Raw genomic sequence first — 10,806 nt, 5'->3', positions numbered from 1 at the left:
TCCCCTCCCCTCCCCTCCCCTTCCCCTTCCCTTTTCCCTTCCTCTTTCCTTCCCTTCCTCTCCCTTCCCTTCCCTCCCCTTCCCTTCCCCGCCCTGCCCCTTTCCCCTTTCCCCTTTCCCCTTTCCCCTTTCCCCTGAAAAACAGGGAAGACTTAGGACCAGCTTGACATCAGTTTATGATTCACTGTTGTTACCAGTTAAGTTACTCAGTGTGGGACGAGTAATTTAATGTTACCAACTTCTTCCACAGGAAGTACAGTCCTTAAAAATGTCTGGGTTTTACTGTTGCTTGACACTGGGCATTAGAAGGTGTTTGACAAATGGACAGATGACAAATGCTTTATGGTTAAGACAGAATGTTCAGCTGCAGCTCAGGGCCCATGTGTCCTTTTGAGATTGTCCACTGTTGGTCATTCCTCTGGAGGTGGTGTGTCACTTGCTTGGTCATGGCTCTGATTATTCAGTACTTGGTATATGTGATCCTCTGTTTCATGCTTAATGTGAGAAGGATTCTCTTGTTTATCACAGGCCGTCTTACCAGTGTCCTAGCATGTTCTGTGATACCCCCATGGTGCATCACATTCGACGCTTTGTTCACGGCCAAGGCTGTGTGCAGATAATCCTGAAGGAGCTGGATTCTCCGGTGCCTGGATATCAACATACAATTCTCACTTATTCCTGGTGCAGAATCTGCAAACAAGTATGTGCTGCTGCTGGAATGTTTCTTTCTATTTGTGAGGTGCTTTGGGGCATAGATAATCAATAGTATTTTGAGCTTTGTTATTTGTCATGATCTTATTTATATACCTTCTTGTGCTATATGTTTAACCTAATAGTTTAGAAAACTTTACTTAAAGAATGTCATTAGCCGGGCAGTGGTGGCGCACGCCTTTAATCCTGGAACTTGGGAGGCAGGAGCAGTCGGATCTTTGAGTTTGAGGCCAGCCTGGTCTACACAAAGAAACCCTGTCTTGAAAAACCCTATATATAATGATTTATGTATACTTTTTTCTAGTATAATATATTGAAATTATATTTTGAAAATATTCCGTTATTTTTGTTAATTTAGCTGACACTTAATCCCATCTGTGTTCTAGGAACTGTGTTGCATTTTAGGCATAGAAAGAGAATGAATGTAAATTGCTTGTAAAGAAGGAGACAGACTTATAAAGCAGTAACGATAGTATTTTAGGCTATTTTCCTAGAAAATCTGAGCTTTATTAACATCTCTTCTAAAAACATGTAGATGAGGCTTTGTTGACAATGACCTGTATAGACTTTTGTATAATATTAGAAAATGACATGGAATCATATTTAATTTCTTTGAACTATCTTTTCAATCTCTGAGGGAATTATTTGATATCAGTATTGTGATTTTTGTTGTTTGTTTTCTATTAAATCGATTCAATCATTTTTAGAGTAGTGGCATAGGTGTAGGTTTAAGGTTTATTTAATTTTATTTGTATATGTGTGTGCCCAACTGTACGTATGTGTACTGTGTGTGAAAGTACCTGAGTAGGCTAATGAGGACTTTAGATCGCTTGGAACTGTTCTTACAGGTGGTTGTTTGTTACCTAATGTGGGAATTGAACTGGGGTTCTCTGCAAGGGCTGCAAGTGTTCTTAATTGCTGAGGTATCTTTCCAGCCATAGTCTTATGGTTTTTTTTTTTTTTTTTTTTTTGGTGTGTTTGTTGTTTTCATTTACTTTTATTTTACATGCATGCATATTTGCCTGAATGTATGTTTGTGTAGCATGTATATGCATATTTCCTAAGAAGATCAGAAACTGTAGTTAAAATGGTTGTGAGACACTGGGGGATCAAACCTGGACTCTGTGGAAGAGCAGCCTGTCCTCTTAACTGCCGAGCCAGCTCCAGTTCGTATAACATTTTAAACATATACTATTCACTCATATTACAGCATATATGTATCAAAACTGCCTTCATTATTATCTTGATTTATTTTTCAGTGTGCTTGGAAAGCTTTATGAGGATTGTAGATAAAAGAGCAGTGTCTGTTAGTCTGTTAGTATAGCACTTGGATGGTGACAGTAGTGTTCTTCATGTGCTGGGAGCATGCCGGCCTGCGGAGATTCATAGTAATGATCAAGTCTTCCGTACTTTCTTGTGTGTGTTAGTGGAGAACACGCTAGGCAAGTGCTTTATTTACCATTAAACTAGGCCCTAGCATCATTCTCATACCATAGACCTTTAGGTCCTCTTCCAAAATGCTGGTAGATCAGTGGTTCTTACCTCTAATACAATTTCTCATATTGTGGTGACCTCCAGCCATGAAATGATTTTTGTCACCACTTCAAAATATAAGTTTGATACTGTTATGAATTGTAATGTAAGTATCTGTGCTTTCCAGTGGTCTAAGGCAACCCTTGTGAAAGGGTTATTTGACCTTCAAGGAGGTTGTGACCAACAGGTTGAGAAACACTGTTGTAGATTGATTGTTGAATTAAGTCAGTAGTTAAATTTTGGTCTTGTTTTTCATGCTTTAGTTTATGCATTTAAGATTTTTTGTAAGTCTTATGGGGTTATGCTAGAAAAGAAAAGAGTTTTTGTTAACATATACACAAAAGAAAAACTTCTAGTACAAGAAAAATTTAATGTTAAATTTTGTAAGCCACAGTAGTAGAAAAAGTGGGCAAAGGTCATGACAAAGCAATTAATACAAATGGTCAGTTAAATATGCAAATATATTTATTTATTAACTAGTTGAAGCATAAATGAAGCCAAATATAAATGAAACAAGTAAAATGCATTAAAAAACATTTCAGAGATGAATAATTCATAGGATTGGTAGGAAAGTGAGGGAATTAGTATTCTTAGTTACTGTTATTCAAAATGTGTAAATGAATATACCTGATTTGACAAAAAACCATTGCCCTTTGATCCGTCATTGCCCACCCTTACTGATTTATTCTAAAGGAACAAATATGAGCTGGAGAGATGGCTCAATGGTTAAGAGCACTGACTGCTCTTCCAGAAATCCTGAGTTCAATTCTCAGCAACCACATGGTGGCTCACAGCCATCTATGATGAGATCTGGCACTTCATTCTGGCATGCAGGCACACATGGAAGGAATGCCGTACACATAATAAATAAATCTTTAAAAAAAAGGGCTGGAGCCCGGAGGTGGTGGCTCACGCCTTTAATCCCAGCACCTGGGAGGCAGAGGCAGGCGGATCTCTGTGAGTTTGAGACCAGCTTGGTCTACAAGAGCTAGTTCCAGGACAGGCTCCAAAACCACAGAGAAACCCTGTCTTGAAAAACAAACAAAAAAAAAATTAAAGGATACAGTCCCTAAGGGCTGCCACCTCAGGAAGTTAGGATTTAAAATGGTTAAATCTACTGATGAGGGTTACATGTTCCAATCTCCTCTTGATGATTGGATCCATTAACTGGGGACCAAGTTTTCAACCCACAAACATTTTAGGAGGCACTTTGTATCCATATAACAACCCACCTCTGCCCCATTTTGCCCTCTGAGCCAGTGTTCCTTTGCCTTGGAAGTTCAGAAGGACATGGAAGGATTATAAACCACTTGAGGCTGGTGGTGCACACCCTTAATCCCAGCCCTCGAGNAGTGGTTAAGAGCATTGCCTGCTCTTCCAAAGGTCCTGAGTTCAATTCCCAGCAACCACATGGTGGCTCACAACCATCTGTAATGAGATCTGGTGCCTTCTTCTGGCCTGCAGGCAGAGTACTGAGAATACTGTGTACATAATCAATAAATCTTAAAAAAAAATAAAGGAACAAATACGTCTCTTTTGAGTGTGTTTGCAAGAATGTTCAGCAGAGCATCATGCAAATAAGGGAGACCTGTCTATATCAGATGCCTGTTAGTCACAGTTAGTATGAGACCTACCCCATGGGCATGTAAAGGTTGTAAAGAAAGTAAGAGTCTACTGGCAAATTGATGGTGTGTGAGGGGTTATTAGAGCTATCCTCCTCACCCTCCCAGTGTTGTTGGGAGGGCTGCTTGTTTGTCCCGGCTGCCCAGCTAGCTTAGCCCCGAAGTAACGACACAGAAACTGTGTTCATTAAATCACTGCTTGGCCTATTAGCTCTAACATCTTATTGGCTAACTCTTACACCTTGATTTATCCCATTTTTATTAATCTATGTGGCAGTGGTTTACCAGGAAAGATTCAGCATGTCTGATTTTGGCGGCTCCATGGTGTCTCTCTCTTCTGTTTTCTTTCTTCCAGAATTTAGTTCTCTCTTCTCTGCCTACCTAAGTTCTGGCCTATCAGGCCAAGACAGTTTCTTTATTCATTAACCAATACAAGCAACACATAGACAGAAGGACCTCCTACACCATCCCAGCTCAAATCCATTTTGAATATTTTGTTTTTTCCCCAATTTTTCTCCCTCAGTTAGAATATGTTGTTTGTTTTGGAAAATAGAAAATACATCTTTCAAAAAACGAGATTTTCAGCATGTAATTTATTAAGTGTTTTCCTTTCTGAACTCCAGGTAACACCAGTTGTTGCTCTTTCAAATGAATCCTGGTCTATGTCATTTGCAAAGTACCTTGAACTTCGGTTTTATGGGCATCAATACACACGCAGAGCCAATGCTGAGCCGTGTGGTCACTCTATCCACCATGATTATCACCAATATTTCTCTTATAACCAGATGGTGGCATCCTTCAGGTAAGAAGGCAGAGAGATCTTATACATTATCACCTGCTGTTTTCTTACATAGCTCTCTGTTCACATTTTACCTGCCAAGTACTTCCTCCTTCGTTCTTGCTTTATTACTTTTTTGCTGTAGTGCTCTGATAAAAATATCTTAGATATTTACAGTTTGTTTATTACCCACATCTTATTCTAGAATTAGGAGGATAGAAATTTTGGTGCTATATTCTTGGTACTTAGAACAGTGTTTCACACACAATATACTCACGAAATATTTATTAATTAGAATGTATTTCCTTTCTAAAGCAGGGCCTTTTAACCATAAACGTAGGGTGTAGGGTGGATGCAGCATTTCTTAGTCAATACCTCAGGTAGGATGGACAAGAAGACTCATGAAGAACCCTAAGAGCTAGAAAGTTTACAGTAAATCATTGCTGTTTTTGTAGCAGATGGTCCTCAGAGGAATAATAATAATGGCATCACAGTGCAAGGATAAAAAAAAAATCCTCTCAGTATTGGGGAAGATATCTCTGGTGGCTGAAAGTTACCTTTATTTATTTATTTTTTGTCTTTATGAAACTTGATTTTATAGAAAACTTTATTTTTCTCTTATGCTCATTTGAATATATGTATGCCCTTTATAAATTATTAAAATATTTTTATTTTCTTCTGTTACTGTTTTTTTTTTTCCCTCAGTTATTCTTCTATTCGTCTTCTTGAAGTGTGTGTTCCACTACCAAAAATATTTATTAAACGTCAAGCCCCGCTGAAAGTATCCCTTCTCCAGGACCTCAAGGACTTTTTTCAGAAGTAAGTTTCATTGTCTTTGGTCATTCATGTTTGCTTTGTCGTGTTTGTAACCCATTGCTGATTTAGTTGTCAGGTTTACCCATATATGTAGTGTGTGCTCAGTGTAAAATGAAAAAGTTCAAATAATACAGGAAAACCTCTCCAAAACATAAGTGACAACTTAAAATTTTGAAGTAATTCCTTTGAGGCTTTGTTGCTTTGCTTTGCAAAATTTCCATGTGATTATTGATAAGGTAGCTTGTTTTATTGATAGTTTTATATAAAATACCTTTTCTTCTAATTTCTATGAAGTGGTTTGATTTTAACTCCTCTAACGTGGTACCCTCCCCATTTTTAGAGTTTCACAGGTATACCAAGCTGTTGATGAAAGGCTTGCATCCTTGAAAACGGATACATTTAGCAAAACAAGAGAGGAAAAAATGGAAGATATCTTTGCACAAAAAGAGGTAATTTGTTTCTTTTATAGACAATACTGAAGTTGCTGATTTGCTGGAAATCCCTTTGTCTCTGTGGTGTCTCAGCTTATTGAACTTGAATCTATTGCTTTCCAGATGGAGGAGGGTGAGTTCAAGAACTGGACTGAGAAGATGCAAGCAAGGCTTATGTCCTCCTCTGTGGATACCCCTCAGCAGCTGCAGTCCGTCTTTGAGTCACTCATAGCCAAGAAGCAGAGTCTCTGTGAGGTGCTGCAAGCGTGGAACAGCAGGTAAGGCTTTGTCGGGGCCTTCTTGGCACTGCTACCAAGTTTCTTCTGCCATGATATTTCAAAACTCGTTTTCTGGTTCTGGAAATTAAATCCAAGGCCTTACATTTGCTAGGCAATACTCTACCACTTAGCTAAATTCCCAGTGACAATATTTTAAATTTAAAGTTCTATTAATTTTATAGATTTTTTTTAGTTATAAAGATTTTTTGATTTTTGTTTTCTTCATCCTTTAAAACATATTGCAGCCTTTACATAGTTTGTTAAGATAAAAACAAACAAAACAAAAGGAAACAGCCCTCTTTGCTGTTTAAAATGTGTGCTACTGAGTGAGATTGAGTGGATCGTTGTCCCATGAAACATCATTGGCTAGTGTAAGAATTCAGTAGTGGCTCCATACACCTTTAAAGTCCGTTTCAAGAGAACGTTTGTAAGTATAAACTGGAAACAAAACCATGTCCTTTCTGCCTGTGACTGTAGGCTGCAGGACCTTTTCCAGCAGGAAAAAGGTAGAAAGAGGCCTTCGGTTCCTCCCAGTCCTGGAAGACTGAGACAAGGTGAAGAAAGCAAGGTAATAATAAAGTGTAGCTTTGTCTTTACTGTTTCATTGATAAACACATAGTTAGTTCCGTTTCTAACACGTTAGGAGTGGTAGTTTAATGCATAAAGTTTGCTGTCATGTTGGTGTATTTTCAGGGAAATATGATCTGGATTACTTTTATATACTAACCTCAATTAAAATGATATATTATAATTAATTTATTTGAAGTATTTGTCAAAGGCTACTGTCCCTGATACGCCATTGAGGATATTACAGAGGAAACTTGTAGGTTCTCAGCGTATATAATAGAGTTCTAATTTTTCATTTTCCTTTCTTTTAAAAATATATTTGTTTACTTTTATATGCATAAGTGTTTTGTCTGCATGTCTGTGTATGCACCTCATATGTATCTAGAGCCCGCAGAACAAGAAGAGGGCGTCGGATCCCATGGAATTGGAGTTACAGGTGACTGAGCCGTCATGTGGGTGCTGTTAACCAAGTTTAGGTCTTTTGGAAGAACAGCAGGTGCCCCTAACTGTTAAGCCTTCTCTTGAGCCCTAGGGCACTTTTCTTACTGGGTAGTTTTGGGTGTTTGATTTCTGTGCTTGAATGAGAAGTTCTTCTTAAGCCGTCTTCCCTGGACCACTCGCTTCCCAACTGATTGCTTTCTTTTGCTGAAAACAAACTTAGTGCGGACTTAACTGTTTCATAGTGCTGTATATGACTGGGTTCTTTATTCAAGATCCCACAGAGCTAAAATTAAGGGCTCGGCCAGGGTTTCTCTCATTTTTGAGGGTCAGCATGTTCTTCCAAGCTCCTTTAGGTTGTTGACAGGATTTGGTTCCTATGGTGACCAATCTTCTATTGGTGGCTGTTGATGCTTACATTCCCTGCCCAGCAATCTGTTCCATCTTCTAGGCCTTCCATGCTGGTCCAGCTCCTCTTGAGCTTTAAATCACTTTGTTTATCTCTGACTTACACAGCTTTAGATTTTTATGCTTAATGCACTTGTATCTGGATTTCTCTTCGTTTTGTGGTCAGTTAACTTGGCACCATTATATTTGCAAAATTCGTTCACAGCAATACTTAGACTTCTGTTTGTTAGAGTAATTGGAATAAGGGTGTATACACCAGAGGCTCAACATTTTGGGGACCTTTAGAATTCTGCCTGTCATGCTGCTTCCTTGTATCCTGACCTTACAGGGTTCTTTTCACGTCACCAGACTGTTAGTGTCATGGAGTGATGGCTCCACATACTGCAAATCATTTTAGAAAACTGAGTGATTATTTCTTTTTGTCTGTTAAGTGACTATTTAATAATTGTATTTCCTCTTAATATTTAGATAAGAATAACAGTTGGAATGATGGCTGAGCAGTTAAGAGCACTGGCTGCTCTTCCAGAGGGCCCGGGTTCAATTCCCAGCACCCACATGACAGCTCACAGCTGTCTGTAACTTTAGTTTACATAAAAGTGAACATAAAAATGTATCTAGTGCACATAAAAATAAATAAAAATCTTTAAAAAAGAAAGAAATACACTATCACCCATGAAGTGATCTGCTTTTGGAAAGTTGAAAATTGACTTGAAATTCTGTTACACTGCCTTTTGGCAAATGGTTTTGAGTACCTATTTTTCTTTACATGTTTTCCTAGCTTATATGGCATTCACTTGTGAACAACAGCCATAGTTAATGTCTCATAGAAACATTTGCCTGTTTAAAAAGATACTGATAGAAAACACATGAACCCAAAAGAATTTAGTTACCCTAAAAAGATTGTAGAATAGCGTAAAGAAGGCAGAGTTTGGTGATGGAGTAATAGTGGTGGGTTATTTTATTGAAATGACACAAAAAATCTCTCATATGGTAGCCACTACTGACATGAAATGACTTATAAGGGCTTGTAGTCCTGCTCATGTTGTCCATGGGTAATAGGACATAGACGGTTCAGTAGATGGCTGTTAGGAGAGGAGTGGGCTTACTAGACTACCTAGTGTTCCTAGATGTGTCCATGCCAAGGTGTGAGCTACTATTTAGAGCAATATTCTCAAAGTCATGGGTCCATGTCTGCAGGATATAGAATCTAGCTGTCTTCTAGTTAGCCAGACATCTAAGATAGTTCTGAAAATGTAAAACAGTGACACTTCTTCATTAGTGGTTTTTTTTTTTTTTAATTTTGGAAAATAGCTTTATTCTGCTTCAACTAGCTTTTATATTTATGTTTCTGTGTAATGGTGTTATTTCTAAGTGAACCAATAAATACATACTTAGGAATGTACTCAGACTTAATTAATTAAAATGGCAGGAGCCACTTTAAATTATAAAGACATAATATTTTAGTGGAAACATGTCTTGAGTTCAAAAATTTCAAGATTCACTAGGTTAGACTGTAGTGATGAGGCAAGCAGGCCTGCTTTTTATCCTGCCCGGTTCCCACATGGCTAGCTTTACCCAAAATAATTACACAGAAACTGTATTCATTTTAAACACTGCCTGGTCCATTAGTTTCAGCCTCTTATTGGCTAATTCTCACATCTTCCTTAACCCATTTAACCCATTTCTAATAATGTGTGTAGCACCACGAGGTGGTGGCTTACCAGGAAAGATTCAGCATGTCTGACCTGGCGGCTGGCTCCATTGCGTCTGCCTGGAGAGGAGAGGCATGGCGTCTGCCTCACTTCTCTTCTTCCCAGCATTCTGTTCTGTTTACTCTGCCTACCTAATTTTCTGTCCTATCAAAGGGCCAAGGCAGTTTCTTAATTAACTTTCTTTATTAACATAAATCAGAAGACTCTCCCACATCATTAGACTACTTTTAAAGTGTGATTTTTTTTTTTTTTTTACAAAAATATATCCTTAAAAATAGCGTATTTATTTCTCTTCAGATAAGTGCAATGGACACATCTCCAAGGAATATTTCTCCAGGACTTCACAATGGAGAAAAAGGTTGGTCTTTATTTGTAGTCTGGTGACCTCTTGCTCTTGCATTTAAAGAGATTTTACTCTGTAAGTTGCTTTTAACTGCTAATGTAAGCATTATTTTCTAATACATGTGTCCATAGTAATTTTCCTCCTTATAAAACACTTATAATTCTTACTGATCTGAGAGTGTCATACAGTGTGTTATAAGAACATAAATTAGGATGTAGAAATGCATACAGTGGTAGTAAGGGCTGCCAGTAGGAGAAAAAGAATAAAACCGGGCGTTGAGTTTCTTCTTTGCTTATGCTGGTCAGGCAGCCTCCTCATTCTGTTATTAGGGTTTGTCTTGGCATGGTTAATTTATATTTTATGTTCTTAAATTGCTTTCTAAAATTTTTATACTTCAGTAACTTAGTGTCATTTTGGAAACCGTAGGGAAATTTACATAGATTGTCTGTTGAATAGAACTTACTGTTTGTTTACATTTTTCTGTAATAATTATAACTTTTTTTTCTCTGTCAGAGTAAACATCTAAGTTTCCCCACAGTGCTGTTAATTCCATTCTCTGTGAAGCCAGATCATATGTAGGCATATAATGCAGTATAAAGGAAAGGTGTTGTGTTAGGTAGAAGTCAGGAGGCATTTATAGTTTTGTCACCAAGGTTTGATTGTGGCCAAATCATATAATCTTCCTGGATTTTTATTTCAATTTTTATGGCATAAGTTACATGACCTAGATAATTTTCATTTTAAGAAGTAGAAATACGATTTGGCATTTAAAAAAGTGTCATCAGGGGAAATGGACATCTTGTCTAAGATGATGTTTCTCTAGAGGATCGCTTCTTGACAACCCTGTCCAGCCAGAGCTCCACCAGCTCTACCCATCTCCAGCTGCCAACTCCTCCCGAGGCCCTGGCTGAGCCTCCAATGGGAGGGCCCTCCGACCTCGACACAGCCAGTGGCTCTGAAGGTAAGGCTCCGGCCACTGTTTACCCTCTTTCATTGAATCTAAGACTGAGGTGATTCCTTGTTTCCTATGTGTCTCTGAAAAAGAAAACCATGGCTAATTCTTTTATATGGTGCTTCTTCTCCTTTAGAATTGTTTATGTTTGTTTAAAGTTCTTTTTTAAGGGGCTGGAGAGATGGCTCATTGGTTAAGAGTATCTGCTGCTCTTCCA

At 38.2% G+C, this 10,806-nt stretch overlaps 1 protein-coding gene across 6 annotated transcripts in view; it reads left to right on the top strand.

Annotated features, from left to right (window-relative positions):
• Pikfyve (phosphoinositide kinase, FYVE-type zinc finger containing) overlaps window positions 1-10,806 on the top strand; it is an 85,423-nt gene that overhangs the window by 56,146 nt on the left and 18,471 nt on the right. For 3 of the 6 annotated variants that reach the window (XM_050154213.1, XM_050154207.1, XM_050154209.1), the window contains 8 exons: window positions 529-700; window positions 4,490-4,668; window positions 5,350-5,463; window positions 5,801-5,909; window positions 6,015-6,169; window positions 6,647-6,737; window positions 9,592-9,652; window positions 10,446-10,598. In XM_050154213.1, the coding sequence (XP_050010170.1) occupies window positions 529-700; window positions 4,490-4,668; window positions 5,350-5,463; window positions 5,801-5,909; window positions 6,015-6,169; window positions 6,647-6,737; window positions 9,592-9,652; window positions 10,446-10,598 (1,034 nt within the window). The remainder of the gene's footprint in view (window positions 1-528; window positions 701-4,489; window positions 4,669-5,349; window positions 5,464-5,800; window positions 5,910-6,014; window positions 6,170-6,646; window positions 6,738-9,591; window positions 9,653-10,445; window positions 10,599-10,806) is intronic. The other 3 variants (XM_050154210.1, XM_050154214.1, XM_050154208.1) reach the window with 1 other exon arrangement.

The sequence above is a fragment of the Alexandromys fortis genome, unplaced genomic scaffold (genome assembly GCF_014885135.2).
Source record: "Alexandromys fortis isolate MF-2015 unplaced genomic scaffold, M_Fortis_MF-2015_v1.1 scaffold_40, whole genome shotgun sequence".
Lineage (NCBI taxonomy): Eukaryota > Metazoa > Chordata > Mammalia > Rodentia > Cricetidae > Alexandromys > Alexandromys fortis.
The sequence above is the reverse complement of the archived record's forward strand: the minus strand, read 5'-3'. Positions and strand labels throughout refer to the sequence as shown.